Source organism: Triturus cristatus, chromosome 4_1 (assembly GCF_964204655.1).
Source record: "Triturus cristatus chromosome 4_1, aTriCri1.1, whole genome shotgun sequence".
In the NCBI taxonomy this organism is placed as follows: Eukaryota; Metazoa; Chordata; class Amphibia; order Caudata; family Salamandridae; genus Triturus; species Triturus cristatus.
In genome coordinates, this window is record NC_140585.1 from 378,610,453 (window position 1) to 378,632,385 (window position 21,933).

A 21,933-nucleotide genomic window follows, 5' to 3' on the forward strand; every position below is an offset into this window, starting at 1 on the left:
GAAAAGAGGAAAGGGGTTATATAAGGCGATGCTCCCCCTGGGCCATCTCACTTCTACATCATGGAGCTGGGGGAGCGGTGCCGAGAATTTCTAGGAAAAAGGAACTGTCTGACATTTTCAGTCGACCCTCTCAAAAAACCGGGACAGGACGCCTGGTCTCCCTAGCCATGTAGATCATAGAATTCTTTAAATAGTTCGGTCTGGCGTACCGCTTTGGTCACATAGATTCCTTTGTTACTTGCAGGACATAAGTCACCAACCTAATATAGGACAGTGAGCTATGAACCAGCAGGAAAGGGCTGCATGCATACTGAAATACGTTTGTGATGTTTAGAGCCCTGACCCCCAACAGGGTTATATTCATTCTGTTATTTTTACAACAGTTAAAATACTTGGGAGAGCGTCATCGAAGTCCCAACTACCGAGGGCTGCACACCCAACCACGCCTGAATAAAGTTTATCCATGACAAATTAATGATAGTCCATTATAAATCATATATTCCTAGGGTAAGCGTATCAACCGACCTGATCCGGTGGCATAATGGATTAAATGCGTCTGCTGCTGGGGCCTGTGCTTGTCCTCGGGACCACAGGTTCAAACTCGGTGGGCCCCTCTGCTGTGCACCCGGCTGAGGTAAAAAAAAATCATTACCATTGAGTGTGTAACAATAGACTACGGTTATTCAGCGCCAGGATACCCTTGGGTTAACGTGCGTGTTACAAATGAGTATGCTAGGTTTCCTGCGATCTCGGTTGGGTCAACTTGTGGTTTTCATTACAAAGTAGAAAATAAGTACAGTTGAGTTGCGTGGTAAGAAAAATGCAACTGTCCAAGTTGATTGTAATACATTGAAATGCGCAATTAAGTTTACAGGCTATAAACTAAAGAAGCTAATGCACCCACAAAAGCGTATAAAAAATAATATATATGTATATATATTTTGTAAAATATTAGATTTGAATGTGCAGCTCACGATTGCTGAGCAAACGCTTTGCCAAGGCGAACCCCAAGGGAGGGTGATGATTTACGGTAGTTCTAGGGCGTCCATGCCAACAGATGGACCGGCGCCTGTGACACTTGCTCCAATGCGCAGGAAGGGAAATTATATTTTCAAATGCTTGTACACTTAAATTTCACTAAGCACTTTAAAAAAAAAAACAAAGCGTGGCATGTGAGGTTTACGGGCAGGCCGGTGCGCTAAGCACTTGGCCCCCAGTCAGTGAGCAGACCCCCCCCCCCATCTGCAAACAAGGCAAAGTTTTGGGTAATTCTCCTGTCTGCCCCACAGAGCAGGCGGACGACAAGCAGAGCTTAAATAAAAAAAAATTATTAAATATATAAATATATATATATAAGGAAATGGTGATGGAAGCTACAGCCTGGCGACCATGACAAAGCTGGAAAGGAGAGGGGTTGCAGGAGGGCAGTGCGAACAAAGACAGGCATGACTCCTTTATTGTAATAAATGTTGTAACCTCGCCTAAGCTGTACATGATGCAAGATGATGTTATTTGGTACTGTATGCGGTATCGCGCCTCCATAAGCGGTATCTGACAGTCTCCCAATTTTTGATTTAATGTATGACCCATGGTGAGCAGGGACAGGAGGCGAAAAAGGACAAAGCGTGCTGTGAGAAGTTGGCCTGATGTATGATGTCACTAGTTCTAGTGTACACCTTATATCAGTCCAAACAACCCTTATGGTGATTAGTTATAAAGTCAACCTTATAGACCAGCTATCCTAGTGGTAGCATGGACAAGAGCAGTCTTAGGCTAAACTCTGAATGGCATGTGAAGCCAGCTGTGATACCATATATAATCCCTTGAATACCAAATGAAAGGACACCACAACAGATATATATATATATATATATATAAAATAAAGTGTATTTATTCTAGTCAAACCCTCAGCACTCTTTATGAGATTAGAGGTAAGTACAACACAGTCTTATTTAAGCATACATTAAGTCACACAGGTAAGTAATACAGTTAGGCCCTAGGGGCCACACAAACCATATACTAAAGAAGTGGTATAATGACCACTGTCACGGAACTAGGATAGGCCTAGGCCTAGGGAATCGCTGGGGCTACACTACACTAGCAACAGTTAGGAAGTGGGAGGCCCACGGGATTCAGGTGCAGAGTGGAAACACTCACGCGTAATGCGTAAAAGTTGATAGAATTACTAGCAGTTAGAAATTAACAGTTTAAGGACACTTCTGAAGCAGCTAGAGAGTCGAGACTCGGAAACTAGACCCTAGGATAGTCACTACCCTTGTGAGCACCGAAGTACCCCAGTTACCTAGCCCACGGACTGCGGGTGCATAGGTGTGAACTTGCGTCGGGTTTCGTCGTGGACTTCTATGGATGCCTGAAGGAAAGTTGCTGACAGGCAGTCAGTGAAGAGTGTCCGGTGGATCCCAAGGCTGGGATCAAGAAGAGAAGATACCTGCAAGCAGAAGGGACAGAGTCAAGGTCACTAGCCAGTGACCACGTGGAACCAGGAAGGAACCAGGTGATGTCGTGAAGATTGCAGGTGAAGGTGAAGCTTGTCGCTGCAGCCACGGGGACCAGGAAACGTCGAGGACGACCAGGACCAGGAGGCGAGCTGTCCCACGAAGGCTCTTGCTGTCGGCGTCGTCGAAGTCGAACTAGGACTCACCAAGCCTTGGCAAGCGGAACCCATGAAGAACGGAGGACTTGCTGCTGGTGCAGACCAGGAAGGTCCGGGGTGCTTCTCCTTTGCAAAGAAGCGGGAGCCAGTCTGGAGGAGCCAAACCAGCAGTGAAGATTTCAGGATGCGTCGTCACAAAGGCCACTAGCCAACGGGCAAGCAACCGGACAGACGCGGCAAGCAGGAAAATGCAGAAGGGCCCTACGCAGGACTCGTGGAGTATGGGGGGCTGATCTTCGGTGCAGATGTTGCTTGGGGTTGGGGCTTCTCAATCCCCGGTGCACAACTTCGAGGGTGCCACAGAAGCTGCGCTGGAAGATACTAGCCACTTTTCCCAGGTAGCCGGTCCCACGTCTCTCGTCGCCTCCACGGATCTCAGCTCGGCTGTGGATGTGGATCAGGGTCGGAGAATTCTGGAAGTCAAGGCTCTGGTCGGGCTCTGCAGTCGGTCCCTCGTAGAATTTCAGCAAAGCAAAGGGTAGTCTCTTGATGGTGCCTGTTTGCACAGGGTAGCCACTCCTTGGCCACAAGGGAGATTCTTGAGTCTTCTTCTTTCGTCGAATGTCGAAGGTCCAGAGTTTCTGTTCAAGTTGCAGGTTCAGGATAATCTAATCTCCTGGGGCCCAGCTACCACTCTTATCCAAATCTGGGGGGCTGGGTTACCTGCTAGGTCACGCCTTATGGGTGGGACCTGGGAGGGGGGTGGTTACACCCCCTTCCCTTTGTCAAGTTTCGCGCCAGGACTGGGGCTGGTGTGCCCCAGCACCGGTTTGAACTGGACTATGCATGGGACACCTTGTGTGCCCCAGGCATGTCTCATTCCTTTCAGCCCTCCCTGCCCCAATACACTAAAGTCTGTCTGGGGAGGTGCTAGCACCTCCCCAAGCAGGAAACCTATTGTCCAAGCCTCCCTTGCCAGGATCACTCCCAGCAGCAGGAGGTCAGACTCGTGTCTGTGGCAGCAGCATCCATTTTGTGATGCTGAGGCTTTGGTTAGAGTTAAACAGCAAAGTAGGATTTTAACATGTCTCTCCCTCTAGAAGGGGGGAATAATATCCTCATCGCCAGAAATGGTATGGGGGTATTATTCCAAAGTGTTAGACACCTTACACAATATGTTTTGATAAAGCCAAACCATAGTTACCATAACCGTAAGATTATAAGGTACTTTAAGAGTATATGGTAGGCTATATCATAGAACAGCTATAAGGACATGGTTCCGAAAGCTGCAGAAAGGCTCAGCTCATGCTAGAGCACCATCTCACATGTTACCAAGCACTCTGCCTCCAGGATTGTTAAGGCCTGCCATAGGAGTGGCTGATAGGTACACATGTGTCCATTTAAGGGTAGATATAGGTATACTATATCTAAGCAAGGGGTGATTACACGACCTTGCCCCAGCTGAGTGATCAGCCAGTTGTGTCTGATTGGAAGGCCAGACCAGGGGTGGCATAATACATGCTGCAGCCCCTGGGAGGCTTAGGGTACACCTATGCCCTGGGTAACTAGGGTACACTGTACAGGGTCCAATAAGGTGATCCTTACCAATTGGGAATGTACCTAGGGTACATGGAGTCCATTTTAAAGAGAGAGCAGACAGCCTGAGACCCTGAATGGCAGGATCTCAGGCCAACTAAGTCGAAAAACCAGCTAGACACTAGGCAAAAAGTTGGGGGTAACCATAGTCAGATATCCACCTACCTACACGTGCCACTACATAAATGCAAGGATGGAGCAGAGCGCACCAAGCAATGGGGAAAGGACGCCCTTTGGAGCCTACCAGACGTCGCCTTCCTGGAGCCACAGCTAGGATTGGTAATCTAGCATACAAACACCCTGCAAAAAAACCCAAAGCAATGGCATTGGCAGGCTGCACATAAAGAGCAGTTGGAGGTGAAGACGGAAGGCACAGGGAAGGGGAGCTGTAGGAAGACGGAAGCCTCCCTGGCGGCATGGCGGAAACAAAAAGTGTATTGGTTTGGTCATGGAAACACACCGATAGGGCAGTGTGTAGAAGGAGGGCCACTCACTCTGGGATTCCTTACGGCAGGGTGAGTAGGCCTGACAAAAAGGGGGTAGCAAACGGAGACGGCACTCGCAGCCCAGCCACGCCAGGGTATTAAAGAGACTAGCAAGGTAGTGAGTTGGGGCTTCACTCCGGGGGAAGGGCTACCCCTTACACGCAGAGGGGTGTGGAAAACACCAAAGAACAATCTACGAACTGTCGGGGTGATTTACGACCCTAGGAGATGCAAATAAGCAAAAGACAAACAAGTGATTTATGACCAGCCAATGATTTATGGCTGACGATTTATGATGATCATGCAGAATGATTTATGATGACAAAATGATAACCGTTTGTGACCGAATGATTTATGATACCATGGTGACTTATAACCCATGATTTATGGCTGCTGATTTATGATGATCTGGCAGAATAATTTGACAACAAAATGATGGCTGATTGTGGCAGAATGATTTATGATACCCCAATGGTTTATGGCCCGGGGGGGTTTATGATGTCCCACTGACAACTGTGTGATACCCAATGTGCAATGACGAATGAGGATGATTTATGACCCCGGCCCAAAGAAGGTGTCTAGGGGATTTGCACATGTATGACGTATGTAATGAGTAATAAAACTGCGGCCAACAATGACCGCCAAATACGACTGTTGGCTGTATCTAGTAATATAAATGCATAAGTATGGTACCTTTACTGAAATGGGCACATATTCCTCCTGCAATATTACGTAAAACAACACCACACCAAAGAATGGTTGGCTGGATTACTAGGGAGGGATGTAATGAATAGAGGCGAGAGAAGAGGACTCTGAGTAATGCAGTTACCGCTAAGTAATTATAGCATTACCTCATCGTCCCCTCCCTCGCTTCCTTAAATTACACACATGAGATGTGCAAAGCCAAACAGGACAACCAAAATTGGTAATGCACAAAACATGTTTATTAAACAATACAGTCAAAAAGTATTGGACCACTATTCAGGCACCATAGTGTACAATACCTTAGACCCAAACACCTCAATCCGGTCCACCTCCTGCACAATCTGGTAATGAGAGGCAAAAGTCAAAGGGCAAGCCCAAGTGGATGCCCTGCAGATCTCAGCAATGGAAGCCCCCTGGACCTCAGCACAAGAGGTAGCCATGGACCTCGTGGACCTACTTTGAACCCCAAGGGAGAAACTTCACCAGAAGCCATGAATTCCAGAGAGATCAGAGTTACGAACCCACCGCCTAAAGGAAGATGTGGAAGGTCGCACAGAGCCAAAATTCACAAACAAGGAATCGGAAAGGCCAAGGGATGCCACCATATCCAAATAGTTCAGGAGAGCCCTTCTGACATCCAAACAATGCAGCCGTCTTTCCCCCTTAGAAGAAGGAGACTCGGATGGCAAAAACAGTTCCTGGTCCCTATGGACCTGGGAATCAACTTTAGTACGAAAGGAAAGGAGAGGCCTCAAAATGACCCTGTCTTCAAAAACCCCACAAAAAGTATGCTTAAAAGACAAAGCGCCCAGCTCACATTAAAGACGAGCTGTTGAAAAAGCCAACAAAAAGAAAGCCTTAAGGGACAACCAACGCAAGTCCACAGTTTCCAGGGGCTCAAACGGAGGAGCCATCAATGTCTCCAAAACCAAAGAGAGATCCCATGAAGGGAAGTGCTTCAGAGGAGAAGGAAGAACATTACTCAACCCGTTGAAAAGATGCCCCAGCAAACCATCGGGATCAGACAGATTGTTCCAAGAACTCTGAAAAGCCTTAATAGCAGCCCATTGAAGCTTAAGGGAGGCAACCTTCAACCGCAAAGAAGCCCCCTCCTGCAGAAACAACACCACATCAAACAAGTCCGAAGAAGCTGGGTCCAAACTCTTACCCCGACACCACTTACTTAAAGAACACTAGTGACGAAAATAAGACTTGTAGGTAGAGGAGCGCCTAGCAGCTTGCAGAGTCGGTGCCAAACTAGCCAGAACCTCTTGCAGCAGACTTAGCTGTTCAACCTCCAGGCCGCTAATCGCATCCAGGACTGAACATCCTGCTGCAACACCGGGAACACCAAGGGGGAGAGAGACAGAGGTAACCACCACTCCCCCTCTCTCCTTATCTCCACCAGAAGAGGAAAACAAGAGGCCCGGGGCCAAAATAAATGACCGACACCCCAACCTCCAGACCCTGAGAAGGAACTTGAAAATCAGTGGAAAAGGAGGAAAGGCATAAAGAAGCCCCTGGGGCCACTGGCAGGAGAGAGCGTACACAGCCCAAGCCGCCTCCTCCCGGCTCTGAGAGCAAAACAGTGGCACTTTGGCTTTGAGAAGACTCTCAAAAAGGTCTGTCACAGGACACCCCACACCTCTGTAAGCTCCGCAAATAGTTCCTGGCAGAGGCAAAAATCCACGGACGACAGAATGGCTCTGCTGAGTGTGTCTGCCGGAGTATTGGAGACCTCCTGAATATGGATCGCCTAAGTTAGCAGCGTATGCCCAGACATGGGTCCTTTGCTCACTTTGCCACTGGATTCAGGCTAGTCTGGCTGATGAGGACTTTTAGCCCGAAACCAGTCCCAGGATGCTTGTTTCCGGTCCAGGGAAGACATGGCTTGGCAGTTCGGGCTGGGCTGTTCCCATGAGGCACAGGGTCAAGACTGATTTGCATATAGCTGTGTCTGAACTGGGGTGGCGAAGTGAGCTAAAGAACGATGATGAATTCAACCCAGATCTCTGACTGGGGGTGAGTGTCTGAAACATTTCAGCGCTCAGTCCATCATCTCCTTGTGTTTGCTGTGGATCGCTGACACCACCAACAGTTGAGACTCCGCCCAATGAAACAAACAGTCCGCCACCAGAGCTAGAAAAGGAAACCTGGTCACCCCCTGCCTGTTCACATAAGCCGTGGTCATAACGTTGGTTATCCTGACCAGAAAAACCGCCCCCTTCAGAAACCAAGAGAAGGCTCTCAGATCCAAGGGGACAACGTTCAACTTCCTCCAATTCGAAGACCTCCTGCTCTGAGACTAGGGCCAAGAGCCCATGACCTGATGTTCTCCCATCCAGGCCCCCCCACCCGACAGACTGTCATCCGTTGTGACAATCAAGGGTGCATGAGGGGAGAGAGACACACCCCTCAGAAAATGAACATGCTCCCTTAGAAGCTACCAACCCAGGTCCACATGAATCTGTGGGGAGACGGGAATCTTAAAAGATCGGGAAAGGCAATGGGGAGACCAATCAGCCAGGATGTAAGCAATCAGTATGTGCAAATGAAAGCGAGCCAAGGGAACCAGAAACACCGTCGCAGCCAGATCTCCTTGAACCTGGAGCCAACGTGCCACCACTTGAACGGGCTGGGTCAAAAGACCCAGAAGGTGGGACCGGATCTTTGCCACCTGCAACTCAGGCGATGTGACAATGCCCAAATCGGTACGAAACCTTGCCCAAATAAAGAGACCGTCCTGGGCCGGAACAAGGCAGGATTTGTCAGGTTTGATAAGAAAACCGTGCCCCTGCAAAATGTCCAGTACCACCCCTGTGTGTTTGCGAGTCAACAGACTTGAATAAGTGCAAACCAACTAGTCGTCGAGGTAATGAAGGAAAATCCCCTGACAGTGAGCCACCGCCACCAAAGCAGCCAACAGCTCCATGAAGACCCATGAATGAATGGCAATACAGTGATCTGAAAGTGGCAGTCCTCTTATCGTAAATCTCAAACTTCTGATGATCCAGAGCCATGGGGACGTGGATGTAGGCATCTTGTAGGTCTATGGAAGTCAAAAAAATCCAGGGCACCAACCAAGGGAATTATGGACTATAAGGTCACCATTTTGAAATGAACGGTCCTGACCCACCCAATTCACACTCTTCAGATCCAGAGCCGGCCTGAAACTACCGGCACCTTCTGAACCAGAAAAAGAATTTAATAGCAACCCAGTCCCTGCTCCACCACGGCAACCGGCAAAATTGCCCTTTTCTTCAGAAGAACCTGTCTCTTCCCTAGGTCCCTGGGGTTAAGAGTATGTTTGGTGTCCCGTCGGAAGGCAGTAACAAAGTTGATACGATAGCTGCTCCTGACAAAGTTCAAGGCACTCGATCCCTCACATCCAGACTTTAGGCACACAGAAAAAACAAAAGTCTTCTGCTCCCAGGAATTGACGCTCCCTGCAATAGTAGTCAGGACTTCCTCTTGAAGGAAGTTTACTGATCCTTGACCCTGCCAAGGCCGTCAACTTTTTGGACTGGAACTTCCTCTGACGCTCCAAAAAAGGCATGGAGGGCTTCCAGGAGGAACAAAACGAAGAACAGGAAGAAAGCTGATCCCAAAAGCGATGAGAATAAACCTTCGGAAGAGCATGCTTGCGATCCTTGAAAGCATCGGTAGTCACTCTGTCTAATTTATCCCCAAACAGCAATTTACCCTTAAACGGGATCTTCAGGAGAGAAGACTTCTCTGAAAAGTCCCCCTTCCAATCACGTATTCTCAAATCCCTCCGCGCAAACACCATGGAACCAGTCGCCATGGCCGAGAACTTCAAGACAGCCGAAGACATGTCTGCCAGGAACCTGGACTGTTCCATGTAACCAGCAACTCTGAACAATCCGTCTCCTGCTGAATCGCTGTGCACAACTTCTTAAAGTCTGAAACGCCGAATAAATACCAGCTTTTAAAGTCCGTTTTTCGGCAGAGAAAGCCTTTTAATTGTCCTGTCAATCTTCTTGTCGGTTGCATCAGAAGGAGAACAATCCTCAGGATTATTCGCAGCACGACCAATCAGAGTGGCTTCTACCTTACCAGCCTGGGGAAAAGAGTACTCGCCCTCCTCCAGTGAATACAGCTTCTGCAGAAACGTGGAAACCGAGGAGCGGTCTATGTCCTGCCATTCACCAGTGATCAAGTCCTTGATCCGGCCATGACAAGGCATAGCAAAAACCTGAGGCATAACATATTGGGGAAACCTGCCTTCCGCTGTCTCCGAGGATGAGAAAGGCGCAAAACCCAAATTCTCCTGGATGTGCTGCAGAATGTCTGACATCGCCTCTCTATGCACAAATTTCCCAATAGAGGTGGCTGCTCTGAAGCCGAAGAGTCCCCAGAGGGAAAATCCACCGAACCCACCGCAGAACGAGAGCCCCTATGCCTGGGCTTAGCTATGTCATCCAAAGCTCTGGCCACAGCAGCCTCAATCATAGCCTGGACCTCAGAGGCAGAATTGAAAGCAGAAGGATATGCAGGGCACCTGCTCCGGCGCGCAGGAATAGTCTCCTCCTTCTCCTAAGAAGACCACAAAACATGCTTATGCTTGGATTCTCGCTTTCCCACCTTTATAACAATAATGAGCACAGAACAGGTAGTCCCTTCAAATAGGAAGCCAACCCCACAAGGGACCAATCGGGCACACAGACACAAAATAAACAGTCCCCGTACCAATAAGATAGGTGGTTAAATAACCAACCAATTCCCCCTGCACACAAATGCAGAAAAAAACATTAAAAACAACTTCATGCGAGGCCCTTACTGTAAGAAGAGAGCAATTGCCAGCGGTGGAGCTGTGCCTCTCTGGCTGGCTGCCGACCCTGAAGCACAGCCCCGGTGAGCTGGTAACCCGGTCTTCCTGCTTGCAAACAGACGCACCAGCAAAGAGTGCACCGTGACTCCGTGGCACAGGGCCTCATGGCCCTCACACTGATTTAGCTGGCCTTACCATGCCCGACAAGCATGCATCGTCAGAACATGTTGCTGCAGTCCGGGAAAATAATCCTAAACGACCGTAGCACTGCACACGACCGGCGCGTGGTACACCTGTCCAAAAGTAAGACGCAGGAAAAACAGGAGGAAGGAGGGTGCTTTTTATTGGATGATACAAAGCACATGGTCTGGGTGTCTGGTAAGGCAGGAATGCCTTGTGTGTAAGAAGAGAAGCGAGGTAGGGAACGATTAGGTAATGTGTATTACCCAAGCCCAGCAGGGTGCCATGTTCTAGTGGCTCACCCCTGTATTCTTACAGTTAGAGGGACATTAGCCAAAGAATATGCCAAAACAGTTGATCTGAGCCATCTACTCAGCAGATTTCAGGCGCTTTGCTGTTAGACGCTGAGGTGCGGGAGTTATACACCAAAGGAGCCCTTGTACAGACTTCCCCACTCCCCTTAGGGTTCCTCAGTAATCTTTTCTTGGTGGAGAAAGGGGATGACAACCAGTGGCGGGTCATCAACATGAAAGAATTCAATGAGTGTCTGGTTTTCCGCAACTTAAAGATGAGGGACCTCCTTCAACTCGACTGGATGGTGTACCTCGACCTCCAGGATGCGCATCTTACCATACAGATCTTTCCACCCCACGTCGATTTCTCTAGTTTTAATGGCAGGTACGAACTTTCGAGTTCACAACTCTCCCCTTTGACCTGTTATCCGCCTCATGGTGCTTTATCAAGGTAATGCATCCGGTGGTGGAATACCTCAGAGTTCGGGGCATCTGCCTCATCTTCTATTTGGACAAAATCCTCCTGATGGACCAGTGTCCCCGGAATTTCTCTGTGCATCTTGGGATGGCAGTAACCCTTTTGGAGTCGCTGGTCTTCATTATCAGATAGCAGAAGTCGGTCCTCACTCCTGCTCAGTCTCTAGTGTTGTGGGGATTCGTGGTGGATATTTTTCGAACCACACTCAGCCTTCCTTTGCGAAAGATGAGCAAGTTCAGACACAAACTGTGCGGGATGGCAGCCGAACCATCCAACTCCCTGCACCAGATTGCGATGGTAGTAGGACTGTTGTCATCCTTAATTCAGGACATATTTTCAGGCCTCCTTCACAACAGAGCCGGTCAACGGCTCAAAGCTTTTCAGCCGTGGAGAGGATTTGTGTACTCTCCGGTAGTTTCGTTATTAGAGGAACCTTGGGAAGACATACAGTGGTGGCTTGCCCTCATGGAAGCATGGAACTGCCGAGTGATATTCAGTCCCCTTCTGGACCTAGTCATAGAATCCGATGCCAGTGGTTTGGGTTGGGGACACGGTGTAGGGAATTCTCCACTGTAAGAAGATCATCATCTCAGTAAAATTCCTGCATCAACTGACTTGAAGTGTTGGTGGGCTCATTCGCAGTCAGGTGTTGAACCAAGCAAAATGCTGTGTCCTACTAAAAATGGACAACATGGCAGCAGTGTGCTCCATACACCATCTGGAAGGTACACAATGAAAAACCCTCTCAGACCTGGCCAGAAACTTCTGGGACTATTTCCTCACGAACCAAGTCTTTGTGACAGTGGAACACCTTCTGGGGAAATCCAAACAAGTAGCCGACTGGTACTCCTGTTACCTAGGGGTGGAGCCTCTGGAAGTTACACCCTTCAGTCTTCCAGGCCCATTAGACCAAATGAGGCCCATTCTCAGCGGGTTTCCCCAGGTACTTCAGGTAGTGTCTGGACCCTAAGGATGGGGCCACGGACACTTTCCTCCAGACCTGACATCTGGAGAAGGGGTATGCTTTTCGCACATTTAAGAAGATTGCGCCACTCAGCCCGAGTGCGGAGGCAGCAGGTGGAAATGGTGCTAGTGACCCCGATCTGGAGATCTCCAGTCTGGAACTTTCTTGTGATTTTCCAATCCCCTCTACCCCAATTTCCAGACATCCTCCAAGATCCAGAGGTGAATCTGGGGTCTCTGCCTCTTAAGGCTTGGAGGTTTACAGGGAACACTGGAAAGTCCTGTGACGTTAGAGCCATGCTGCGTCCCTCCACTCCAAAGCATGGACTGACAGTACCATCAAAAGATATGGATTGGCATGGGCTCGATGGTTGGGCTATTGTCACCAACAGCAACTGGATCCGGTGGGGACAGATATTGTCCATATCTTGTTTTTTCTCGCTTCAGTGGCCTCTGAAGGATAGACCTATAGATCTGTCAACACCTTCCGGTCACCAATATTGGCAGGCATGCTCAGGTGGGTGATCATCCGGTGGGGAAACACCCCCTGGTGAGGACACTTCTGCATAGAATTCAAAGATCTCTTCCCCCAGAACCTAGATACTTAATGCTATGGGATGTCAATAAGGTTCTGAACCATTTATTGTCATGGCAATCTAATAAGTATCTCTCAAGGAAAGAGATCTTGGCCAAACTGGCTACTCTGACCCCATTATATTTACTTTCATATCAAAGAGTTTCATATGTCGGGGCACTGGACATCACGGGTAGGGTATTTACCCCAGATGGGGTTGGTTTCCATATTTCAAGGTGGACAAATGTAATTCTTGTGTGGTTTCTTATCCTTTCTTTCCAGATTCCCCAAAGTTATGTGTAGTATGGTTTATTAAGAACAATGGGGCAGTGAATGTGTATATTCGCCCCATGGTGTACTGCAACCTTTGGTTGCCTTCAAGAAACCGCATAACATGGTCTCCTCGCCTACCATTGCTCAATGGGTTAGATGGGCTAGGCATTAAGCTGGCATTGATATTAACACATTTGGTGCTTATTGAGCCAGAGGGGCCATGGTCTGAAAGGCGTTCTGTCTGGGGACTCGTCTGGAGGCTATCCTCAATACGGAGGACTGGTCTTCAGACTCTACCTTTAAAGAGATTTTACTATAAACCAATCCCCTGCATTGCATCGCTGGTTGTGGATAAGCTTTAATCTAGCATAATCCTTGCCGCCGGTCCTGACATAGAATGAAAAATTTCCTAGCTATCGTTGTAGGAGAGTAGGGTCTGCAATCCTATGATCACCCAGATTTTTTGCTTTTGCTTCATTGGTTTATGACTTTCCCCGGCTGTGGGCCTGCCAATCAGACCCACAGCCTAGCTGTTCTCTCTCGAAATTAAACACATGTACATTAGGTGCATCCACCAATTGGAACTGGGCCGCCTTGTCAGTCCCTGTCTCAGCATACCACAGGTATCCAGGGCATCGGTGTACCCAGGGCCTACCAGGGACTGCAGCATGTATTATGCCACCCCTGGAATTGCCGCCCAAATCTGACACAACTGGCTGCACGACAGCTGGGGAAACGTGGTGTAATCACCCGTTGCTGTAGGTGTAGTATTCCTACACCTAACCCTAAAATGGACACATGGATTCCTATCAGTCACTCCTATGGCAGGCCTTATCAATCCTGAAGGCAGAGTGCAGGGAATCATGTGGGACGGTGCTCTGGCGCGAGCTGAGCCCGTCGACGGCTTGCGGAACCAAGTCCTAATAGCCGTTCCATGGTGACGCGGGCCAACTACTTTTAAATGCACTATAATCCTCACGGTTATTTGCTAACTTTGGCACCGCATCACCTACACATGTCGAGTAAGGTGTCATACGAATTGGAATACGAACCCCTCGCCAGTTCTGGCGACGGGGTTAACATTCCCCCCTTTTAGAGGGGCACGACATGGAAGTAACCTTGAACCCCGGTTAAAGTTGACTCAAGCCTCAGCATCACAAAATGGATGCTGCCACCAGACACAAGTCTGACCTCCTGCTGCTGGGAGACCTTCCAGCGAGGGAGCTTGGACAAAGGGTTTCCTGTCGAGGGCGGTGTTAGCACCATCCCAGACAGGGTTTGTGTATCCCAGGTAGGCAGGGCTGAAAGGAAGGTGATTGCCAGTGGCACCCCGGTGCTCACTGTGCATAGCCCGGCTCAAACCAGTTTCGGGGGCACACCAGCCCCTGAGCTGGGGCGAAGCCGGACAAAGGAAAGGGGTGTAACCACCCCCCTCCTGGCTCCACCCATAGGTAGAACCTAGTCACGGGCCAGCCCCTTTTTCTTAGAATAAAGGTAGGAGCGAGTCCCCTTCCCAAATTGGATAATTCTGAATCTTGAACTACTTTCCACGAAAGGAACTCTTGACTATTTCTGAAGACTCTCCCTTGTGGCTAAGGAGTAGCCACCCTGCACCAGTAGGCACCACCTAAGCGCTTGCGGTTTGCTGTAAGTCTCTCCTACGGATCAAGACTGCCCAGCTCGACGAAGCCCGAGTTCCTGCCATCTCTGACCTTTTACCTACCTCATCAGCCCAGCTGAGAGTCGTAGGTGTGACGAGACCTGCGGGACCGGCCATCTTCAGAACCTGCACGACGCTTATCTAGCAGGCCCACCGAGGGACCCTCGAGTGAGTGCACCTAGGGTTTGAGAAGCCCTAACCCTGCGCAGCTCCAGCACCGAAGTCTGCCTCCCCAGCATCCCCGAGATCTGCGTGGGGGCCCTTCCGCTCCTTGCTGTTCACCGCGTTGTTCGACCACTTGCCGACCGGCTTGTGGCCCTCTTCACGACGCACCACGGTTGTTTCATCACTAGTCTGGTTGCTCCAGACTGGCTCTTGCTCCCCTTCAACAGAGGAGTACCACGGACCCTCCTGGTCCACTCCAGACGCCATCTTGACTCCACCGCGTGGGCTTGCCACTGCCAAGATCCGCTGCCCCATTCCTGGGCCCAGCATCATCGACAGCAGACACCTGCGTGGGACAGCTCGCCCTCCATCCTGGTCGCCGCCGCGCCTCCTGGTCCGAGGAACGGCCGAGTCCGACGTCATCCACTCACCTGGTCGAGGTGACTTCAGCCGGTACCCTCCTGGTGCCCACACGATCGCTGGCTAGCGGTTGAGAACTGAGTCCCCCTCTGCTTTCAGGTTTCCTTCATCACCGATCCAGGTTTGGATCTCGCTGAACATCGACACTGGTCGCCTGCCAGCAACTCTTCTTTCAGGCTCCTGAGACTACAACGAGGACTTCCGACATCTTGCCGAACCTTCCACAGCCGCAGCCTCTGGGCTAGGTAACTCGAGCATTTCGGTGCTCCATCGCCGGTTCGCTTTACAAGTGTCCAGTTCCTTTTACGTGTAGTCCCACTGATCGGATCACTCCGGAATCAGTCACTTTAGACTTTCTAACTTCTCCCCTTCCACTTGCAGTGTAATGGTTTCGTGCCCTCGGGCATTTGTGTAAATTGTGCAACCAGAAGTATTTTCCTAAGAGTTTTGTATTGTGCTTAGCTCCCTGACTCATAAAGAGCCAGGGTAGTCTTGTTATAAATAAATATCCTTTATTTTCATAACAACTTGTGTGGTGTCCTTTCACTTGGTGTTCAAGGGGTATATGTGATGGTAAACAGCTGGCTTAACACGCCCTCTAGAGTTTAGCCTAAGACTGCTCGTATCCACGCTACTAGGATAGCTGGTCTATAAGGTTGACTTACAACCAATCATCAATAAGGGTTGTTTGGAATGATACACAGTGATCACTAGAATAGTGAGCACTTCATATCAGGCCAACTTCTCACAATCGTAACAGAACTTTCAATTCTATTAAGGACGCTGAGACGAGGATTAGCCCAACCAATGTTACATGTGCATATCCCCTCCCTGGGGAAGAAGGTTTTCGTAAAGGTGGGTATAATGATGTATGCGATATGTCAAATTGTGCAGGATTTCTCAGCACATGTTCATGTGCGATTGATACCTACTGTTGTATGAGGCTTAATTTAGGCTGATGCATAGCCTGCTTCTGAACTGACACTTATGGGTGATTCATCACATTTGTATTTTCTTTAGAATCTGATGGGTCTAAAGACAGGCTGAAGATTGCATTAACCGGTTTCTGTTGCAGGAAAAAATAGGAGGCAGCAAGAGGGACAAAAAAATATAATGGGGTCCCTGAAGTGCTAATTAGACATTTCTCTATTGTTGACTCTTTCCCCCCGAGGTTTATGGGAAATGAAGTCTTTGTTTTACATGGTTAAAATTGCTGCTGTAAAAATAAAGTGAAGAAAGTACAGCATAATCCTTGCCTCCGTGTCCTTAATAGTATTGAAACTTCCCGTTACGATAGCTAGGACGTTTTCATTAATTTGCCATAATAAATTAAGTGATTTAATGTCCAATTGTTTTAGGGTAAAGGAAATAATGGCAATATTGAATAGTTCTTTAGTTGGATAAAATACCGAGTGTACAAGATGTTTATAAACCAGCAGTAAATCAATACATAACTGAGATTTATGGGTATTTAAAAAAAAAAAAAATACAATATTTAGTTGTGGGATACCTTGAATGCCAAGGATCAGATAATTTAATGGTGTTAATCAAACAAGCTTGACAATTTTCTGAATCCTAGTTATGTGATCCTAAAACCTAGCAGGTCCCCTATGAAACAAAACGAGTTGCAGAAGGGGTATACAATCCACTGCCATTTTGTGTTTCTATGTAACCAGGAGCTCCTCTACATTCTCTGAGGACACCATTGCAGGGACTTTACTGACAAGGGTGCTCAAATTTAAGGTCTGTGAACCATAACTGATAGTGCTTACAAAGGCGAAGGTGAATAAGGAGATCCACCTCTTTACGCACCACTAGATGAAAGAAGCCCAAGACCAGAAATCTGGAAGAACCTTGCTACCAAGATCAGTGTTTTTTCCTGCCACCTAGTAGTAAGTGAAGTTGGCATAAAAATGAGGCACAAACTCAATTTTCTGAGTACCTAAGGCATTGGGCCTACAGGAGCATCTCAGCCCACACAAAGTAGTTGCCCTTTAACCTCCTTTTTGTACTTAAGCATTCACACTTGGAATGGTATGTTATTCCGTAAACAAGCACTAATCCCAGGTGACACCAAGCATACATAAGCCCCCAACACAGATGCAAAGCACGGGCCATCTACTGCCCTGCCAGTGACACAATGATCTTCGGTTCCCTACTAATCTATAGCACCCATAATTGACAGCCCATCTGCCACCAGCATTGTCTGTTCTAGCCCATGTCGTATCACAAAGGATGTAATCCAGTAAGTGGACAGTCTCAACATGCCACTGGAGGGCATACAGGTAAATGTTGACATAGTTGACTTCTATCTGCCTAATGGAGACAGGTTAACATCCACTGGGAAAACCCCAAATGAGGCTACAACACCATAACCTAACAGGTGATTTTATAGAGCGTATGTTCACCCCACTGGGGGGGACTCTTGGCGTTTATTGTTTACCAAATCATTAAAAGTTTATTTATCAACCTCAGAAGGATAAAAGACTGAGCGCACCCCTTAGGATTTGAATTTGTGACTTTGGGGTGTCAAACATACAGTCCTGTAGTGAATGAATTAGTCCATGACGCCGGACTTACACTGGTATCAGCTACAGCTCTTCCTCTTAAAAGTTCATAATCCTTTTATTCTACACAAGAATTCCACCTATTGTCATGTCTTTGTGTAAATGTAAAAAGAAAGTCTAAACACAAGGAAGGAGGCATAATCTGCCTGCCATGTAGGTGGCAAGGTCTCTGTGATGTGCAATTAACTGGCTTTCTCCATCCAACCTAATCATCAGCTCGGAGATTGTTGAAGAAAACAGTAGGATCTGATTGCGAAAACTTTGCTAAATTGCTTAACCTGGCGGAATATACCTCAACCCAGATTGCTGAGTTTTGTGTAAATCACATCAGCACCCATCAATTGTTGTCACTACCTTCCCGTCCCAAACTTTCCAAATGTGAGCTCCAAAATGAATGAGAGAGAGATTGAGAGAGAGAGATTGAGTTTGATTTGGGTCCAGGGTTGATATATGCTAGTACTGCTGGTGCACAAGACGTTTTGGGATGGGTTGTGGAGTTGGGTTAGGAGCTATTGTTCAGGCTGTTAATAACTGAGATATCAAGTGCAAGTCCACTAAGACTGGACCTAGACTAAAGTTTCAGAGTAACCACTGACTACATACATAATTGGCATTTAGATTTATTGCCAGTAACTTGTTGATGTGGCTGTCTTGAAAATCTGGATATGCATTTGGTGGATGATCATGAAAATTTGATACAGATATGGGTCTCCTGCTGGACTTTCTGCTTACATCCCTGGGTGATGTTGTGGGTGGCAGAGTTTTCCTGGTAATACATGGTCACAAACTAGTACAAATTGTATGAAAAATAATGGTGTGTGTGTTCTAGAGCCCTAAAAAGAAAACCTCATTCTCATGTATATGATTTGTAGATAAACTATGTATAATAACTACATACTGTACAATACCATTCATTGTCTGCTGTTTTCTAGAACCAGATTAGGGCTCTGTTTGTTTAGGCTCTCTGTTTTTATACTTTCTCCTGCAAATGTAATGTAAAACTTATATACTTGCGTACTATTGTCTATGAAGGCATCCTAGCACAAAAAGAACACCACCTCTAAAAGGGTTGTCTGACTTCTAACAATCCGTGCCTAAAAGAGCATAACTCTTTAGAAAGAGGAATGAGGGGCACCTGCCATTTCTCCTTTACACTGAAGAGGGTACAATGGATATTTCCTCATGGGGTTTAGGGAATCTACCCCAAAAAAGGGATGATCATGAAAATGGAGTGTTTGTTAGTCACATTACAGAAAAAAATTAGATGTAAATAATTGATTGCCGTTTGTTCTATTTACATTTCAGGTGTATTTTAAACTCTCAAACATCAAAACGATTTTAGACTGTTATTGTGCCTCGTGACCGTGCCAATGACATTGTGGCTGTGTTGTATTTGTCGTTGCACATAGTCTGGTGCATTGAGGGGTCAATAGCCACTGCACAAATATTGCACAGTCACCTACAAGAAATGATTATCATATTTGTTTCAGTGTTGCTGCACATTTGGTATTGCAGTTTGTGATCGTTAACGCGGGGGATAGAAATGTGATTCATGGGCACTCTCGAAGATCAGTATACTTTATCCGAATATTTTGCATATTTTATTTAGATTGGAGGTGAAAGAATTGCTTCATTGAATTTTTTCAATCCTTTTGGTAGCCATTTACGTTTAGGTTTGAATCCCAAGATTGACAGGCGAAAGGCAAATTTGAAAAACATAGAGCCATATGTACTAATATATGGTCGCAAAATTCTTTCTGCAATGTGCAACCAATATTTCTGCGGCTAGTGAATATTTTTAAGAACCAACCTATGTACTAATAGGTCAGTTTTTAAAAATCCAAATCATGTTGGGTCAGAATCAGACCTACTATGTGCATATTCATGAGGTAAGTTGCAAATTCTGACTCACTACGATTCGTTGACATAACCGAGATGGTGGCCTCCTATGGTCAGCAAAACAGTCACGGTCAGATTGCTTTTAAATAAAGCAATCATTTTGTTGACATCATAAACGCAACCATCCCAAATATCAATTCAGGGTGGTTTCCTAAACCCATGTAACAATTCGGGAAACCTTTTCCGAATCGTTAAATGGGCTTAGTACATTTGAAAAAGGGTTTTAGCTTTCGCAGACCCTCCGATTTACTGAAACAGTTGGATTGCAAACACTAAAACTTTTTGTACATTGGGTCCATAGTTTGGAATTAACACACAGCCTTCCTTTCACTGTCTGCTGCAGTTTTCTTGATACTGCTAAGAAAAATGTCCTAAGGCTAAAACTTCTCCAATGAGGGTATCTTTTCTAGAATATTTACTGAGCCATCTATCCTTTCCTCTTTCGAAATTGCATACTGAGACGCTGAACAAACGACAGAGGCAAAATCGCTCTGCTGGGGCGTTGCCCTCTAAACAGAATTAGATCGACTCGCCCTAGAATTAAAAATCAAAGGAAAATGCACCCCCTTATTCTAATTGTATGAATATTTGGAGAATATCCTCATTGAAGAATTATTGTAACGGGTAACGTTTCATTCTGTTGTGAGGTCACGTGTAGTAGTCTGTTTGCACGTTTTAGCTTTGCTTTTGTTTTGTAGATATTGGACTGTTAATTCGATTTGTAACTTTATTTTATTTCTAAGGAAAATCTAATGTGATGGATGCACTTAGTTTTGTGATGGGCGAAAAGACAACCAATTTAAGAGTTAAAAGTGTTAGAGAACTTATTCATGGCGCAAATATTGGAAAACCTGTTTCAAAAACTGCAAGTGTAAACATGGTATACAGTGAAGAGAATGGAGAGGAAAAGTCCTTTTCACGAATTATTGTAGGTATGTAGAACAGTTTTTACCTTGAATTTAAACTCCATTTTTTAACATCAATAAATAAAAAAAGATTTTTAAGAACTTCGAATGATGATGATTTTCGTTGCAACTAGTTATTAGCATTTTAACAAAATGTAATTCATTTTAATTTTGTGTAGTGGTTTTCTTCGGTGTTTTAAAGAATATAAGGCAGACTTAAATGTTTTCGAATTTCGTTTTTGTTCCTTCTCAAAGCACAAGATCTTTCAAACCTAGCTTCATGTATTCATTATTTCTTCATGAAGTACTTTCGTATAGAATGTCTAATTTTTGGTTTGTTTTCCTGCTGCCACCTAATAACCAACTTCAGTAAATTCGGCTTGAGTTTGTGAAGGAACATTACCCTGCCCGTTTTTAGGTCTCGCCTGGCTATCGCGTAAGCTATAGCTCAGCGAGACTTATGTAGGGGCTTCAGAAAATGCTCCCAAATGCTTCCCAGGCGGATCGGGTGGCGGTTACGTGCATAACCACGCGCATTCCATTTGCCACCAGCTACTTCCTACGCGTGCGCCGCCTCACGCATTCAGAGATATTTAGTAAGGGGCACAAGACCTTAGGAATGCGGTTTATGGCCAGTGCTTGCAAGGCATTCAAGCGCTAAACTGGCATCTGGCATCGGACTTGAAAGCAGCAGACTGCTTTCGCCAGCGCGTCCTCGGCCTCACTTTCTGCATCCCCTCTTACAACAATTAACTTTCGTTATAACTGCTGCACGCCGCACACTGCTGCACGCCGCACACTGCTGCACGCCGGACACTACCGCACGCCACACACTGCTGCGCACACTGCTGCATTACACACTGCTGCATTACACAATGCTGCACACTGCTACACGAAACACTGCTGCACGCCGCACGCTGCTGCACGCCACACACTGCTGCACGCTACACACTGCTGCATGCCGCTGCACGCCACACACTGCTGCACGCCGCACACTGCTGCACGCCGCACACTGCTGCACGCCGCACACTGCTGCACCCCGCACACTGCTGCACCCCGCACACTGCTGCACGCCGCACACTGCTGCACGCCGCACACTACCACAAGCCACACACTGCTGCATTACACACTGCTGCATTACACACTGCTGCATTACACACTGCTGCATTACACACTGCTGCATTACACACTGCTGCACGCCTCACACTGCTGCATGCCGCTGCACGCCGCACACTGCTGCACGCCGCACACTTCTGCACGCCGCACACTGCTGCACGCCGCACACTGCTGCACGCCGCACACTGCTGCACGCCACACACTGCTGCATGCCGCTGCACGCCACTCACTGCTGCACGCCACACACT

The 21,933-nt window shown here is 47.3% G+C and overlaps 1 protein-coding gene across 1 annotated transcript in view; it reads left to right on the forward strand.

Annotated features, from left to right (window-relative positions):
- Positions 1-21,933, forward strand: part of SMC1B (structural maintenance of chromosomes 1B) — a 2,533,210-nt gene that overhangs the window by 6,370 nt on the left and 2,504,907 nt on the right. Inside the window, exon 2 of the mRNA XM_085652431.1 lies at positions 20,408-20,596. Coding sequence (XP_085508557.1) covers positions 20,408-20,596 — 189 coding nt within the window. The remainder of the gene's footprint in view (positions 1-20,407; positions 20,597-21,933) is intronic.